General features: G+C 39.6%; 1 protein-coding gene across 4 annotated transcripts in view; it reads right to left on the bottom strand.

Annotated features, from left to right (window-relative positions):
• Positions 1-18,602, bottom strand: part of LNPEP (leucyl and cystinyl aminopeptidase) — a 65,929-nt gene that overhangs the window by 37,819 nt on the left and 9,508 nt on the right. For 2 of the 4 annotated variants that reach the window (XM_080574168.1, XM_080574165.1), the window contains exons 2-3: positions 4,479-4,588; positions 450-1,290 (exon numbers count right to left, since the gene is read on the bottom strand). In XM_080574168.1, the coding sequence (XP_080430294.1) occupies positions 450-1,290; positions 4,479-4,588 (951 nt within the window). Of the gene's footprint in view, positions 1-449; positions 1,291-4,478; positions 4,589-16,402; positions 16,546-18,602 lie in introns of those variants that run through there. The other 2 variants (XM_080574167.1, XM_080574166.1) reach the window with 2 other exon arrangements.

Genomic DNA, 18,602 nt, shown 5'->3' with positions numbered 1-18,602 from the left:
CTTTGTAAAAAGCCCTCACTCTCCACATTGGTGGTACTATCAACTAGCTAAGGACATTTCTCACTAAAGAAACTAACAATTAAACAACAACAACACAAAAAAGCCATGCTATAACTACCTATAAGCAGCATACAGCATTACATTAAACTGAGGAAGAAGCTGCCCTGACTTAATGAACTCATCCATGAAGGACAGTTCCCAGGCATTGCTGATTTTAATCGCTGATAACTTCCATCTCCCTAGGAGCTTTGCTTAAAGTGTCAGCAACATAAGAATAAAGTGTTTTTTTTTTTTAATCTCTAGATTTAAAACATCAGGAGGTTAAAGATTCACTTTGTCCATTAGGAACCAGTTGTACAAAACATTCAATAGAAAAAGCTACCCTTGTTATTTCTACTAAAGCATAATCTAGAAATGACAGAAGAGAGAAGCAATATTTGCGTGCATACCTTTGTTTAGAATTCTCATCCTTGTAAGAAATTTTGTAGAAGCCATAGTAGGTGTCTGATAAATTAGACGAATATTCTATGTTGACAGTATAATTCTGTCCTACAAGGAGAGCCTCAGGAGCCATGACTGCAATTTGGTCATGCAATGGATATTCCAGCAATTCAACTGGCTTTGCTTGACTTCCTCCTGTTGAAGTAAGGGATGCCTTGGTGATATTAAGTCCTGAGCTGTGAAGCACAATCTTCCTAGTTACCTGGAGAACATTAACCACTATCTTTACAGATCCTGAAAATTTCAGAGTAGTAAGGTTTGGCTGCAACTCAAGATCATAATGCAGTGGTACAACATCAGAAGGAAGTCTCATTTTTGCCCATGGAAACAGTTTTCCATTGGTTGCCAAAGGGTATATTAGTTCCATTGTACGATTTTTTTTATGGCAGCCTTCTTTGGTAAAGGTACATTTGGGAAGAAGATAAATCACCATTATTACTGAAATCGCAATCACAAGAACAACAGTGCAAACCACCATGGTCCTTGTAGAGGGCACCGAGCATGATCCGTCTGGACTTTGTCTATAGCCAGCCATGTTATTCCGGAGGCCTGAGCTTCTGTTAATGAAGGACATTCCCAGCAATTTTGCTGATGACTCATAATCCTCTTCATCATCATCCATTTCATGCTCCCCAAGGCCACGCACCAAGAGCCGTGAGCTTCTTGGTTCATATTCAACTTCATCTGGCTCCAGGGGATGTAAACAAGGCTCTTTTGCCAAGTCAACCACATCGGGCTCTTCCTCAAACATACTGTTTTCAATCATATTTCTGGGTAACTGAATTTGATCTGAAAAAAGAGAAGAGCGTATGTTACGTCATAAACAAAAGGCATTACTATAATATCTCAAAGACAGTTTATTAAGGTAAAGAACAGGAAACACTGTTACCACACATACTATCATCAGGAGCTCTTCAATTTTCTTCCTTGGGCTTGTTTTCAATAAACCTTGCCAAGTTTTTCTGCCTTTTGGTTCAGTATCTTGCTCCCTTCTGGGCTTCAAGATGCTTCCGTTGCACATACTCAGTCACATCTTGCACCATAGTTTGGGATCACCACATTTCATTCCCAGTTCACTAATGTCACTGCCTTGGCTACACATCTCCTACCCCAAATAACTCTACTTGTATTCAACTAAATTAGGTACAATGAAATATTTTTTACGTTGCAGGGTAAAGAACAGGCAGCCAATACTGTTCTTAAGGTGCTTCTAAATATGCTAGTTACTAAGTCATTGTTAGAGGAGAATATTTGCCAAGGAGCTGGCAGCTATACAAATAAAATATCCACTTTACATTTTTTAGGCTACTGTTTTTAATAAGCACCCAAAAAAATGATGCATCTCCCAAGGCAATATAAATATTATAGTTAAAATTGATGACTTCATTCTACCAGCATCAGGTACCTTCATTCTTCACGTGCAGATATATTTTGATCAAACTTCCGCACATCTGCAACTGTTTATGTAAAACGTTACCTTTCACTTAACCCACTCAGTGAAAAGTAGAAAAATCACTGTTGAGAAGAACTGTATACAGGTTATTGGACGTGGAGACAGAAGTTGCAACCTTAGAAACTAGGAGTTTTGTTGTTTTTTTTTCCCTCATACTGTATTTCATCCAGAGCACTGTAAACAACACAGAAAGGTTGTTGATAGGTTTTGTTGTTGATAGCTTTTTTCTCTGGACACCACAGAGCTGTCTGGAAAACAAAACAACCCAAATGGAAAAGCTATCTATATGGAAGAGATTTCTCAACCAAAGAGTGCAAGAAATCCCATTACCAACTTTTTAGGCTCTTGCAAATTAGTTAATTAGAATAGTGCCTCTTCACAGCTTCAAAAGGAGTAGGCAAAACTTTTGTCAAACTGCACGGCTTTGGATATGAAGCTAAGGTCTTTCAGACATGGGGGTCTATTGTTAGCCAAACAATAATCATACCACATCTCAATACTGTACATCATTTTCAGAATGAGAAAGAAAGTTTTCTTTCAATCTAGAACCTATTGAAAAGGTTTTAGAAGGCTTTTACTAATTTCTGGCAAGAATGTACTTACTGCCAATCTATATATAGAGGGACATCAGTGCACCTATAATAAAGATTTTTTTTTTATACATATATATATATATATATATATAGCTAAGGTCCCCTTCAACATTTGAGGTTAATCATAGAATCACAGAATGGTTTGGGTTGGAAAGTACCTTAAAGATCACCTGGCGTTAACCCCCCTGCCATGGGCAGGGACACCTCCCACCAGACCAGGTTGCTCAAAGCCCCATCCAGTCTGGTCTTGAACACCTCCAGGGATGGGGCATCCACAGCTTCTCTGGGCAGCCTGTGACAGTGCCTCACCCTCATCATGAAAAATTCCTTCCTTATATCCAATTCAAATCTACCCTCTTTCAGTTTAAAGCTATTACCCCTTGTCCTGTCACCACAGACCCTGGTAAAAAGTCACTCTCCATCTTTCTCGTAAGACCCCCCTTCGGGCACTGGAAGGCCGCTATAAGGTCTCACCGGAGCCTTCTCTTCTCCAGGCTGAAAAACCCCAACTCCCTCAACCTGTCTTCACAGGAGAGGTGTTTCAGCCCTCTGATAATTTTTTATCAATCTTGATACTTTTCTGCCAGTTCTTTCAGATCAAACTGACAGGGTATTCAGATAGCTTCAGAAATGGGCTCTAAAGGCTTAAAAAAGTGTGTGTGTGAATGGGGCAAAAATCGTACCCATACAAAACAGTAAGAGGAAGGAAGGTGCACTGGTGAATTGAACAAGCAACATGGAAATGGATGAAAGCAAGGCATTTGCTGGCATTATGATGTACCTGCTCACTCCTTGTCCCAGCATAAATGTACTTTTGTGACCATGAATAGGATCATAAGGGCACAGGACAACTGAGGTTAGAAGTGATTTCAAAAGATCACCTTCTCCAACCTCTAGGTAAAAGCAACCTCTAAAAGGGCTTGAGGACAGAAACTTCTCATTATAGTGCTCTTGTTCAAGCAAGCCTTTAGGGTGTGATTTCAGTTCAGTGGTCCAACATTATTGTTTCGGAGCTGGAGCATGTTTACTCACAAGCTTGACCAGCAGGGCGAGGGAGGTGATTCCCCCCGGCTCTGCTCTGCTCTCATGAGACCCCACCGAGAGTGCTGTGTTCAGCTCTGGGGCCCCCAGCACAAGAAGGACATGGACCTGCTGGAATGAATCAAAAGGAGGGCCAGAAGGATGCTCAGAGGGCTGGAGCACCTCTCCTGTGAGGACAGGCTGAGGGAATTGGGGCTCTTCAGCCTGGAGAAGAGAAGGCTCCATGGAGACCTCATTGAGGCCTTCCAGTACCTAAAGGAGGCCTACAGGAAAGATAGGAAGAAACAAACTCAGCAAGTGTAGTGACAGGAGAAGGGGTAACAGTTTTAAAGAGGATGGGTTTAGATGAGATATTAGGAAGAAATTCTTCACTCTGAGGGTGGCAAGGCACTGGCACAGATTGCCCAGAGAAGCTGTGGATGCCCCATCCCTGGAAGTGTTCGAGGCCAGGCTGGATGGGGTTTTGAACAACCTGGTCTGGTGGGAGGTGTCCGTGCCCGTGGCAGGGGGTTGGAACTGGATGGTCTTTAAGATCCCTTCCAACCCAAACCATTCAGTGATTCTGTATAGAAAATTGGAGACCCCGCAGAGCACAGAGGACAGAAAGCTAAGTTACAAATGAAAACATACAGACAAACTAGTGAAAGAAAAAAAAAGTGGAAAGAAAGTATTGTGCAACGGAAGATCTTTTATAATTCTACACAAGAAGGGCTTTTCTAGCAGTTCCTTGTTGCTCTTCAAATCCATTGGCTAGCTTCAATCCCATTTGAAAGGAGACTGAAGGATAACCAAATTCCTTCAAGTCCCAACCCGACCCCACCCCAGAACTGCTCACAGAAGACATCCAAATTTACATCTGCTATACAGGAAGGGCAGGTATTAAGACTCACATCTTAACCACTTGCAAAGGCAGCAGCCAGTCAGTACACAGCTCCAACCCCAGCCATGGCAAGTGCTGCAGCTGCATGGCCAGCAAAAGAGGTAGAAGACAGGGGAGGCACTGCAGAAGGAAGGAGGAGACAGATAAAGAACATAAATCTGGCAGAAAGTAGGCTTCATCAGCTCCGCTGCTCATAGAACAGTTTGCTTTTTGAAGAAATTATTCTCAAGTTAAGTTTCTTCTAAAGCCAACTACCTTAATTTTCAAACCTGCATGCAAGCACTAGTAATTCATCAGGTCAAAATAATTATATGAAAAATCCGATCAGAAAATAAGAAAAACTAAAATAGAATCTAGTTTCAAGGCAATTCATAGTTTTAACACCTAAGAATAGTTTCTAGGGAAACAACAGTTAAAACCAATTTCCGTGGATTTCTTTGGCAAACACTAGAAGCAACCAAGGCCTCAGTTGTTCTGCCATGCTGCAAAATGTCACAGTAGATTACCAGTTTGATTTCAGGCTATGAGATCAGAACTGCAATGAAGATCAATGGCATCACCAGACTTCTATTCTCCACTTAAAAGCATGCAGACAAAATATCAGAATGTTGACTGTTACTAATGCTGACGTACGTGTTCACAGAAGCATAGAAGTCAGGCTACTTTTTCAAAGAGGAACCATGGCAAATATGTTTAAATCATTTATGCTCAGATAAACTGTAGAGTGTTTGCTTCCTGATGGTTCACAGGGATTAGTGTAGGAAGACAAGAGTGTGAGTCATCCATCATGGGGACTGAACTGTTATGACCTTTCCATTTAAACCCATGAGCTACTACAGTCAGCTAAAAGGCCCACAAGAAGGACTAAAAAGGTACTCTTAAACTGCAACAAGCCATAAGGAGTACGCAGCAGCCCAAAGAACAATATTGCAACCATCACATTTCCCTGCTGTCTTACACACAAACACAAGTATAGTCAAGGGGCAAACATAAATTCAGTGACTCATGCTGATTAATTCAGTTTCTAATTACAATGCAGAAAAAAAAAAAGAATAATTGCAAGACTGGGGAAGTTTAACCTATACAGGAGCAGCATGGTTCCAGTGAACCACTGCCCTATCAGCTGTAGGTACACCAGATGCACTGTGCTCACACTAATTCACAGCTAAAGAAACATGGACCCAAGCTGCTGAAATGCACTACAAAAGTTCTGTCATCCCAGCATGGTGACTTAAAATCTAAACCCTTACTAAACATAATCTCGGTCTTACAGTGAACAAGGAGGTTAAACAAAAGTCATGGGGCTGGGCCTAACATTGCTCCCTAGTTAGCACTAATGAAATGACACTCGACCTGGTTTCTTAAGGCTCCCCTTGCCGCAACTAAAAACTTAAACACACCAAAGTAAAAAGGAGTTTACGTTATTTTTCCAGAAATTCATTATATGTAGTGTTTTTTAATATCTTCCTCAATGTGATCTGTATCACATATAGGAGAAAAAAATAGGAATACTTGTGGTTTAGAAGCAATCCAGAGAGCAGATGCGAGGTTAAAACTTAAATGTGATAGACTAATCCAGAAAAGCAATCCTATTATACTTCAAGATGAAAGAGAACAGACATTTTCTCAAAACAGCTGTTCATGAAAAGGTTTTTTTAGTCCTGGAACACAGGTGCCTGAAAATCTGTTGGGACAGATCTCTACACTGCAATATTCAGAGGACCATAACAAGCCCAGTCTGTTCTTTTTTTTAAAGAGAGAAGAATGCTTACAAATGAAATTCACACGTAGTTACAACACGACAGGCCAATAATAAAATAAGCTTGCTGTATGTACTACATAATGCATAACTTACTATATAAATGTGATCAGTGTAGTCGTATCTAGGTGTTAAAAAGTGGCATGACTTAAGGACACAAAGCATCACGACCTCTCTTTTTCCAGACTGAAGGGTTGGAAATGACCATAAGAGGCAAGAGGCATTTGGATAATGCCATTAATAATATGCTTTAACTTTTGGTTAGCCCTGAAGTGGTCAGGCAGTTGGACTTGATGATCTGTGTAGGTCCCTTGCAAGTATTCTGTTTTGTAAGTGCTGCTTGAATCAAGCAACCTCTGGAAATACGTGTAATTAATCAGAACAAACTACACTGAAGAAGGTCCCTTATCTTGTTTCTCAGACGATGTATAAAAGCTTCAGACAACAACATGTAACAAATCTCATTATGAGTGATGGTGATATATATTATCAGGTCTTGTGTCTGATTTGAAACTGAAAACTCACTCTAATTTTTTACATTAATTTAATTGGTCTATTCCCCAGATTTATTCCCTTTTAAAATGTACGTAGAAAATGCTGTGACATTTGTTTTTTTTTTTCAGCCTTGCATATCCCAGTTAAGAGGTTAAAATATTAAAAAATAAATCCAATCAATCCCGCTGGTACAGTTAGGCAGACCATCATCACTTTTTGAGACTGTAAGTTCATCACAATATCATCTTCAATTAATGTGCAGGTGTCATGCAGTGTTTTTACTAAAAGAAATAAAATAATTACAGTAGCACCTATCATTTTGCAGCAACTGAGCCCCTATCACAGAGATAAGCACAGGAAACTGTCCATTACCCCAGAACAACCAGGAAGCCAAAAAGCAACTGGGCAGCATGTTGTCACAGACGAGCAGACGTAGTAAAACTCATGGCCAGACCAAAAGGTTTTCTCTCTGTAAAGCATGCCTACTAAGCTGGAGTAAAATTTGATTCCCACTGCAGGTAAAACCACTTCTATGCATTTTAAGTAATAGGAGAGAGGTACAGAGTTAGTGTTGTGTAGGAACATGAACTTACTAATCTGCCAGTGTGTCCGAAAAGGGCCCACCAGGGAACACAGAGAAACTATGAACAAATGACTTGTTTTGCTACCTGAGGCTGAAAGTGAGGCACTTTGTATGGAAGGAAGAGAACACCATCCTCAGATAAGCAGACACTAACAAAGCCACGCATGTTCCAGGGAAATGTCCAGTGACTCAGCAAAACTGGATGGATAAATTTATAAATTTGGCATATTATGCATTTAATAGTCAATGTCTTTCCCTTGCCTTGATGTTTTGACAGTGAAAACAGGAGTACCTGCTATTTCAGCTGTGCCAGTACCAAGAAAACTCAAGAAATGTACAACAGGGAACTAGTTAGTCTATTATTGATTAAAACAACATAACCCACACAAACTCAGTCAACCCCCAAGATTCAATGGAAGCAGAGAAGAGCAGAGCTCTCATTCTAACAGCTTGAACATTGCAACTCAAATTATGTACTAAGAGCTAGCTGCACTAAAGTTACAGTCCTCAAACAAGCAACTCACTGATATTATGTCAAATAACTCTGTGCAATGAATGATTTCAGGAAGAGCTAATGATGTTTATCAATGGGGATACATTTATCCAGGTCCACAGTACTTTTTAGATACCTAATTTTTACACCCATCTTTTACACTGCTGAGCTTTTCTTTAACAGCATCAGCTGCTCACCAAACATCAAATCCCACAAACAAACCACATCAGTTTTCTCTCCAGGAAAGATGTGGCATTTCTTAAGACCATACAACAGGACAAAAAGTAACTTCAAGGTATTATTTTCCTTTTAAAGATCTGTTTTATATTTGTTGTTTATTTAATGGTCATGTTTGCTAGAATCAGTGGTGAAACAGTTGCAAGGTATCAGCATAGATAGCAAGCAATGAACCTGCTACCATGGTGGTAAAGTGAGGCTGAGGAAAAGGTGCCAGCCAGAACAAATACTGCTCCACACAGCAAAGGCTCCACCATTCCTTTGGCATTCAGAAAATTCGCTTTACACTCTTCAGCTCAGGCAAACGGCATAAAGGTATATGTATACAGGACAAATATGATGTATATAAATATGTAATAATGTACACAAAGACTGTACAAATGTTATTGTTTCTGAAATGATTTAATCCCTCTCAGTAACTAACATCATGGCACAAGGAAGAGCCAATGAAGAAACTGCGGAAATAACGTATGTGAAGTCACTGCACTCTTTTATATCAAAAGCAGTATTTTCAACATAAACTGAAATATAACTGTTCATATAACTGTTGTCAAGGAAAGAAAAAAAGCTTGAAAATTAGATATCAGAAGAATGTTTGATGTAAAACCTATATTCATATTTTACTTAGTGAATTAAGTCTCATTTTATCGTATCTGAAAAGCAAGTTTTGGAAGCATTACACTACCAGAAAAACCCACACTATTATAGACAAGATAAAGCCGTACAATTTTCTGAGCTAGTGTCTTTAATATTCTCTGTGCAAACATCTACGTATACCTAGCACTACAAAACTTGTAAGTAAGATTCATTTGTAAATAATGCATATTTGCTGCAGAATCTGTTCTTTAAGTAAAGGATAAACATGTTACAGTACAGTATTCATCTGTACTTATGAGAAGCAAAAACGAAAATATACCTACTTTAGATTTACATAGTGAAATTTTTCACACATCCTATGTGTGAAAGATAAAAAAAGAGGAACTTGCATTACGTAGTTTGAAAACAGGGCGGAGGAAAACAAGGTAGGGGAAAACAGCAGAGATGATACCCAGCAAGCTTTCAAGGATTATATGGACTTGTTGAAATTAAACCAATGTTTAAATTTGATTTCAATTTTAAAACAAATGTACGTTTTAAGTGTACAAATCGTTAAGCATGTGATTAGAAAAAAATTATTCATAATGCCTGGCAGGAGAAAAAAGGCTCAACTTGACTTTAGGAACAAAAATGTATTTTTTCACATTGAAGAGTTGTCTAAAATGTGACTCCAGACATTTGGGACAATGAGAATTTGGCAAAACTATTAAAAGGTTACACACTGTCTCCTGAATTGCCTATCCCCAAACCTGCATTGACAACCTCAAATAAAAGGAGGACAAGGAGAGGAAAATGTTCTGTTAATGTTTCACATATCTCTGAAATGTCCTGATTAAAATTTCAGGAATGCTACTCTAGAACAGCAACACAATATACTGTTTAAAGTTTTTGTTGACTCATTTTGGCATAGACCCATCTTTCACATTTACCTAATCAAAGCCATAAACCTTAACTTACATTGAGTTACTTACTACATATATCATTGAATTGTAAAAATAAAACCTATATGGCCAGGTTTGCTCCTCTTAATGTTAGTTTACTAACAATACAGCTTAGCAGGAAAATCAATCAATCAATCTCTAAAAACCTGAACTGCAAAGCATTAAATCTTTCATGGAAGAGGGGAACACTCACTCGTACACCCCATACTGGACTCCTTGTACATCTTCTTCCAAATCCTGATTTTATTATCAGCCAAAACTATTGTTGCAGTTATTGTTCCTGCCATAGGTGAGGGGAAGGAATGGAGATTGGCAGCCCAAAACACCATTCCAAAACATAGGTTCAACTTCACAGGTGCTAACACTGATATACAAAAGCACTTTGCAGAAAACTGAGATCCTACATACTGCACTGGAAATTCTATATAAATGCAAAAGGTGAGAAATATTTCAGAAAGTGCAATCATTTTCTCAGTGGAGACTGCTTTCTTCAGCCAATTAAAGAAAAATCACTAGTTCCAAACAGCACTGATTAGAATTTTCATTACCGTAAACCAATGTTTGAGCTTAAGACAACAGGTACAACTTATCCAGTATCTTATCTTTTCAACAGTTTAAAGCCATAAAATAGCCTCGGCTCACAGAGAAGCAGGGACTTAGCTGGTAAATCTCCAATTAAACACTGGAATTGGTAGCCTTTGAAAATGCACACTTAAACTTTCATAGTTAACATTTTCAAAGAAAGCAGCTTGATTTTTGTTTTCAAAATATAAAGACAAAAATAAGGTCAACTCCCCTAGTTAATGCTACTTATGAACCGCATAATCAGGTAAGTTAGAAAGGAGTTTCATGAATCAAGCTGGGAAGGAAGTGTTTCAAACACTCCACCCCACTTCACCACTTCAGCAAATGAGATAAGACAAAAAAGATCAAGATACAAAAGTTAAAAACTTAATACTTTTACAGTATTTTATATCAATAGACTAATGAAAGAGAAATTAAGACTGTACGAATAAAATCCTTAAAAGTGATGAATACTGAGGCAATGTTGCTGCTTCTAATTCCCCCTTCCCTTTTTATTTGGATATGCATTTGGGTGATACCTGTCTATTATGTCTTATTTCTATGCTGTATGTTAAGATCTTTTGCACAGGATTTGAATGCGTGGCTGACATTATCTCAACCATTAGATGAGATCTGTTCCCCCCCGCCCCCCCCCAAAGCTCTCAACGAATACAAGTATAAGTGATGATTTCCTGGCTGCATGGGCCAATAACCACCCAGCCTACATGTACCTAAAGCTCCTCCCACCTACAGCCTTCTTTAGGCGCTCAGTGTTTGGATGCAGCATCAGAGTTGCCTTCTGTCTTCTCAATTTCAAAACCTACTGATCAAATCAGAATTAACCTCAGTTTTGTAAGAAACCTGGGGCATAATGCTTTAGAAATAGTTAATAATCTCATGAATTATGGACAAGAAAAGTCCCCTCGGCCATGTAGTACTGGTAGCACTCCACATTATCTCTAGCCTTAGGACTGGTTGCTTGCTTAGGTGAACCATTTTCACGTCATGATCTGAAGAAAGAATTATACAAAAGATACAAGTCAATTAGTCAAAACCAAATGGACTTAGAATTAATCCATACTTTGATTTATGCTTTAATTCTCTGTTGATGCTGCATCAGGGGCTGTGAAAGAAAAGCATGCTTTCCGAGCATGGAGTGTATCAATGAAGCAGAATATGGATTTTAAACAGCTAGCTAGTGCAAACAGCACAAATAAACAGACCCCATCACCCTAAAGTCCACAGCCGGGACAGGAGGATTGGGATGGAGCCTTTCAGTCCACCCAAACACTGAGCACACAGTAACTTCATCACCTGTTGAGGCACTAGAAAGGAGACCACCTCTCTTACTTGTCAAGGTGAATTCCCAGCCATCCCTGCTGAATCTGAAGACTTGACAGGAGGAATTTAGCACTGCCCAGAGCCAGTGGAGCTATGTAGTCCGGTCCTCTCCGTCACAAACGGCCAACTCAACTGATGGTCAATCCAGACTTTGCATGTAGTCCCTATTCTCCACAAAATGTGCAGAAACCTGAAACCGAGCCTACATTTTCTTTACCTTACCATTAGCACCTTCTGGTCTATTTCACTGATTACTCACCACTTCAAGGTGAGTCTTATCAGACCTAATCAAGTAGACTGCTGAACTTTCACAGCCTTTCTCAGTTTCTTTGCCTACAGCATACTGTGTTCCCAGCTATCAAAACCCGGTGGAACAGCACATAATGAACATCATTGTGTCTATTCCCTTTCCTGGATCACCACTTCCACCTCTTAGCAGAAAGATATATTGACCTCTCACCACATCCCCCAAATTCTCCATCCTTCATCCTCCATCCTTCCCCAGCACCTGTGTCCAAGATGTCCCAGAGTTGTAAGCTTTGTGTTCCCCTCTTTGTTCGTCTTCTTCTTGAGGAAGCAGGTCTTGGGCTTCCTCTTACTGCTAACCCAGCAGAAGATGAATGATTGAAGATGTGATCCTGCTCGAGGCTCATCCTACTCCTCTGAGCACTGAAGTGGACAGATTCACTAGAAGCACCGTATGCCTATTTTCTGCAGCAGTAACCAGAGGAGTTAACTTGTGTTTCCTTATTTAAGAGCCTGGGTTGGTCAAGAACTCTGAACAAACTCTTGCCTTACTTTAGTTTCGAAGCAGAGACTCCCTCCACTTCTAAACCCTCTGCTTTCTAACTAACTTCAGCTCTGCCCCTCTGACACAGCATCTCAGCTTGCCTGCACAGAGGCTGAGGACTTGATGCCGCTTCAGAAATAACTGAGTCCTTAGATTGCGTGTAGACTTTAAAAGACTTCTGTAGGTCTTCGATTCCATTGTTAGTAATATATTTGACACATACACACAACCAAACACCCACTGCAGAAATCTTTTTAATAGTTAAAATACTTGTAATTGCAAAGGTTTCAGCAAGTATAAAAACTGACACTAATCACAAAAAAACAAATAGTTATTACATTACTAAATACTAATCAGAATACTAATTACTACTAATAATAACTAAATACTAATCAGACACTTTTCTTCCTTCTCCCCGTCACAAGAAGCAATACTTGCCCCTGTATATGGTACAGTATCCAAATACAACAACAGTTAACACAAGACAGTGAGGCCCAGCTGAAAGGATACAAACCGAGAACTCTGATCGCCTGTCCAGATACGATGGTTTGGAACATAATTTCTTTCCTCTATCCCCCACTTTTGCCCTAACCCTCTCTTTTGAGCCTATAGTATGGGTATGGTTGAGCCTTTGTTTGCACACTGAAGCTCTGCAGCAATTACTGCCTGCTACTGTACTGGTTGTTACAAGTGCCTGACAACTGAGCTCCAGGTTTACCACAGCTGTCAAAAAATACTACCTTAAATGCAATGCATCACGAATTTCCCAGAAACACATTCAATTTCTTTGCACAATGCCATGACACATAATACTTAATAGTTACAGTCCTGATCAATCAAACATACCTACTCACGGTGGGAAGCAAAAAAATTCAGTAGCATTAACATGAGTAATGCATCTGTATTTACAGAAGAAGCAAAACTTGACAATCTTTTTATTTAGACCAATTAAAAATTCTTCCTTGCTGCTGCCTTGTTTTGTGACCAATCAACACTGAGGTGCCTACGGCAATGCCTGAAAATGCTGTACTGCCAAATGCATGTATCTGAATATTTAAGCAGTTAAGCAGGGAAAAGACATTATCAAGAAAGGAATGCTTTTTCAGGACGGCACTGAAAGAACATATGTAAACACTTCTCAGAGAAGCGCAGAGCAAATAAATGCCTCAAGGCTTTGGAGGAAGTAATAAAAAAACCTTTAAGTGGAAAAAAGTACTTAAATATCAAAGATTAATTTTAAAAACTGCTCTGTTGTGTTTCTGTAATACCACCTAACAGAAGCACTACATGATTTCTAGATTTTGCCCACGGACAACTGATTTACAGCACAGCCAGTAAATAATCCCTGTTGCTATTTTCACGTGCAGTACACAGACACAGCTCCCTGGGACACAGGAAGTCACTTTTAGAAAGAGTAGGAAGGGACGGGCACAAGACTCTTGAAGTTCTCATGTAATAACCCTGCACATACTGGGAAACCTATGCAAAATCCTAACCAAAACCTTGTGCTTCAGTGCACCAGACAAGCAGTAATATTTCTGGATTCTCCCCCAATCCACAGAGGAAACGGGGTGGTGGAAAAAATTCTATTTGTTCATAGTCCATATATAAGTGAATTCCTCACGTTATGAGATTTCTAGCTCTGAAGCTTGCACAGAAGTTCTATGCAGGGACACAGAGCATGGATCCCACAGATGACAAATGTAAACTCTTAGATTAAGACATTCAGATCTCTGTGTGCATACACTATCAGATTTACACACCCAAGAAATGTGTGTAAAAAATCCCTTAGTTATGAAGTCTGCTCTTCAAAAGATACAACTATTCATTACTGGAGCAGTGAACAAGAAAAAAAATCTACATGTTTTCCCTCCTTTGGCTGCAAAGCTGTATTTTGTGGGAACAGTGCTTCATCACCACTTGAAGACTGCATTACATTATTTCTTCTAGTGGGTAAACATCCACCAGGTATTTAGAGTGAAACAATTTAACAAAGCAGTACTTTTAAGGGAGGAAGATTTTTCATTTTACTCTTTAAATGAAAATCATAAATATCCAATTTTACATTATACACAGTAGAAGATTGTCATATAGTACTTTTATATATTAAAAGAAAATGAAATAGTATACATAGTATTACTCGATCACAATCTGGACATCATATTTGCCATTTCTTTATCATTCCAGTTTTGAAGAGAACTTTCCCTTGTCAACAAGGAATGAATTTCAGATTACTTATCACAAGCAATAACAACATAATCACATAAACTTGTAACACAGAGCTTCATCCATCTCTCTCAGGAAGTAAAAATCTTTTCAGCCTGCTCTAAACCAAGTACTTCTTGGTTTATGATCATTACTTCTTGTCACATCAGTTTAGTTGCTCGTTCTAAAATGTAAAGTACCTCCTCGCACTGTTGTGCGTTGGGCTGTCTCCAACTAGTCTATAAAAAAAGTCCATTATTTATTTAAAAAAAGAGAGAAAAGCTCATTTCATCTTTTCAAAGTAGTGTGTTCAGCAAAGAAAGCTAATACCAACAAGCATGTTAGTCATGCTAAGATTCTGACTACAGTTTTCCTTCCCAAGTCACCCTAACTGTTCCATGCATTTCAAATTCCTTCTGAGGAAAAAGATTATAATTTAATGCTATACAGAGCAATTATTTGCTGTTGCTAAAATACGAAAGCACGCAATGCCATTCACGTAATTTAAAAATCAACACCTCTTCACAGTGAGAAAACGTATTTATATATCCTTCAGTCAGCTTAAAAACACGGATACAAATAGCTGGTGGAATTTCAGGGAATCAGAAGTCCTACTTGAAATCATTTTGCCCTCCTTTAACCTACCATCTTGGAGACAGGACAAAAGAATGGCAAAGGGAACTCTCTCTAAGAAAAAAAAAAAAAGACACTTGAAAAGAACCTTGCAAATGTAGAATCGACCGCTCCAAAAGTTACAGGTCATAATAGAGAATCTAGCCTGTCAAAAAATTGCAGTTCCCAGTTGATCATGCAAAAAGAAGCACCCAGAGGTCCCAAATGCACCCACATGCGACAAGGCCCCAGTTCCTATGGCACTTCTGGAGACGGCTCGAGTTCAGCTGAAGCACCCTTCTCCAGACGAGCAGGATCCAACGAACACACCCACAACTCCTTGACAAAGGGCATGCAAAAGCCTGACGGATATCCCAGCTCTGTGGCTTCTTCATGTAGATGCAGGCATATACCCTCATCTTCCATTTGTGGGAGGAACACCCTGAGCTGACAGTACCTCCAGAATGACAGGTTTTCCTCAGACAGACATGATCAAAACCAGAGCTGTGCACGAGTACGTGCTCATTAAAGGTTCGTGCCAACTTCTTCATTATAAATAGGACCAAGGCATGACTGTAAATATTTGCTTTGGATGGAAACATCTATGGAAACATTACAGGCCCTACTCTGAATTTTCAAGCTCTGAGCTGTGTTTAGTCACTACACAGAGGCAAGAGACAGGAATCCTTCAGAACTGGGCATTAGAGAGTGAGCTCAAACCGCTTATGGATTTTACTCACAAACAAAAAGGGCTTACATGATTTTCCATACTCCCTCACAAGTACCTCAGTTGGTTCGACAGCAATTAATACCTACAATCGAGGGCTGTGGAACCAACACAAAATGACTGGTTCAGTTAAGGTACAAAGTTAATGTTCAAAAAACAAAGAGGATATTCAAGTACCTTCTGAAAACAGTGATACAAGACAAACCCACAGGAATCCACTACCAGGAGAGCAGACTGGGCCCGCAAATGTCTTTCTTGGTCTGTACGTATATAATAAAGTCTCTTGAAAGAAAGTTTCATATGACTATCACCCAGTGCCAAGACAATTTGATAAAAAGCCCTGAAAGTTTAAAAACCATAAACAACAACAGAAACTGAAACACAACTTTGCTCTCTCTCTACCAAAATCCCAATGAAAATTATTCCACTTACCATTTGGGATTTGAAGTGTTTCTATTTGAAAGAAGGAAAAGAATTGCCAAGTTTTAGACCTTTCCAGAGCCATGTACAGACCTGGGTCCACTTCTGATGATCAGTAAGAGCTGTGCAGGTAAAATCCCACCTGTCTGTGAAATTTATGCACTACTTACCATGTTTCCTAGTGGCCTAATAGCAACACTCTGCAACAGCACGTGGGAAACTCAGATTTCCTTCATGAGGCTTTCAGCATCAAAAAACAACAGCACACGTTACAGACAGTATAGCAGTAAGTCTGCAACAGAGAATGATTTCCCACCTCCACCCTCCCCAAGGACGTAACCATGAGAGCACAGCACACACTTCCTTCCCCCAGCCTTACTGGCATTATCTAGCTTTAGACTTCATGCAAAACCTCCCACCGTTATGGCTATTTCCCCCTTGACACTGTAAACAACTTGCAAAAGGACAGATTAGTACAGTCTCAGGGACAGCATTTCAACTGCATCAAACACAACTGATAGAGCCAGCTCTCACAGAAAAGCCAATACTGCATTTTTTATGCCTGTTTTGTAACTGTTTTTTCAGCATAACAACACAGTACATTAAAAAAAATACATAAATGAAGGAGCAGTGAGGAACGATGCAAGCACGTACAGCAGCAACATAAAGCACTTTGGTGTTAAATCTGAGAATCATGCAAACATAACAAATGTCTTAATTCTCGAGAGAAAGAGAGGAAGTGGGGAGAGAGAGAACACAAACCAACAAGGTTGGAAGTGATGACATTACTATTCCTACCAGATCATATCTAAATTTCATGACATTTGAAATCCTGTCTCAGATTTAACATGCCACTAATGTAACCTTCATAAATAGCATTACAAGTTCTTAGTTTTCAGCAGGCATGGCTCAAAGGCAACTGGCAACGAATAGGGACAATCTAATAGAGAGCTACATGCGCACACTACGAAGCTCATAATGTAATTTTCTCTTAAATATGCACAGCTGGCAAGACCCACAAAGGGAGGATTTAATCAATATCCAGAACATACTTTACTCTCTAAGATAGCTTTTACATATGTTACTATGTACCTACAGAGAGGCCACACATTCAGAGCTCCATGTCAGTAAGTACACAGATGACTGCTATGGTGTATAAAGCGCATATGCCTCCAAACAATCGTTACTCTTAAACCAGAAAGGCAACTGCTGTTCAATGCAAAATTTTAACTATCTACAGTCCAAGGTTTCTGATTGCTCTGCTTTGAAGCAAGTTGCACCCTTTGAAATTGCGATGGTTTTGGTTATGATAGAATTAGTTTTCTTCATGAGAGCTGTCATGGTGCTGCGCTTTGGATTTGAGGCCACAACAGTGCTGATAAGGCACTGGCCAGAGGGATGTCCCATGCCATGTGGGGTCATGGTCAGCAATAACAGCTGGGGTAAAGCAGGAGGAAGGGGGGACATTTGGAGTGACGGCGTTTGTCTACCCAACAAACCGTTGTATGTGACGAGCCCTGCCTTGCTGGGAGCAGCTGACACCTGCCTGCCGATGGGAAGCAGAGAATGGGTTCCTTGTTCTGCTTTCCTTGTGCATGGGGCTTTTGGCTTACCTAGTAAACTGTCCTTATCTTAACCTGCGAGGTTACTCACTGTAACTTACGGCCCTCTCCCCATCCCACTGCAGGCAGTAAGCAAGAGGCTGTGTGGGGCTCAGCTACCTGCCAGGGTTAAACCACAAGAAGAAGAAAGCTTAAGCAGAACTTTTATTTACTGGTACAAGCAGTGTACGGGGGCACAAGCCCCACATTTCCATAGGAGGGAAGCCACGTATATTTCAGTTCAGAAATAAAAGATTTCATGCTTGCAGTTATTTTAAATGTGTTAAATCTTATTTTTAGAACCTTTTCATACGAAAAACATTTCTGAAAAACAAAATCAAGTTAGGCTGCTCCAGGACTAGTGTCACCACTTTCTCTCTTGGTTTAATGAACTCAGAAGGGAATAATCCAATAGAAGAAAACACAATCAAGAAATATTAGGAAATACGACGTATTCCTACAGAAATCCTTGTATCATACATGTGCCTTGCTGAACAGAAGCAATAGGTGGGCTAAGAGCATACCCTTACCTCCCATGATGTTACAAGATCACATTTACACATTTTTAATAGACCAAAAACACACATCTGAACATATAAGCATATGTACTTTTATATAATCAACATAATCATTTAGGAAGAAAGAGAAACATCAAAGCCACTTGTGCTTTGAGCATAAAGCAGCATTTACTAGTCCTCTTAGTATTACTTAAGTACAGAAAACAGAACAGAACACTGACACAGGCGGAATAAATTCTAAAAGCCTTACA

Source organism: Anser brachyrhynchus, assembly GCF_964034855.1.
Source record: "Anser brachyrhynchus genome assembly, chromosome: Z".
In the NCBI taxonomy this organism is placed as follows: Eukaryota; Metazoa; Chordata; class Aves; order Anseriformes; family Anatidae; genus Anser; species Anser brachyrhynchus.
This window is presented reverse-complemented; position numbering and strand designations above follow the sequence as displayed.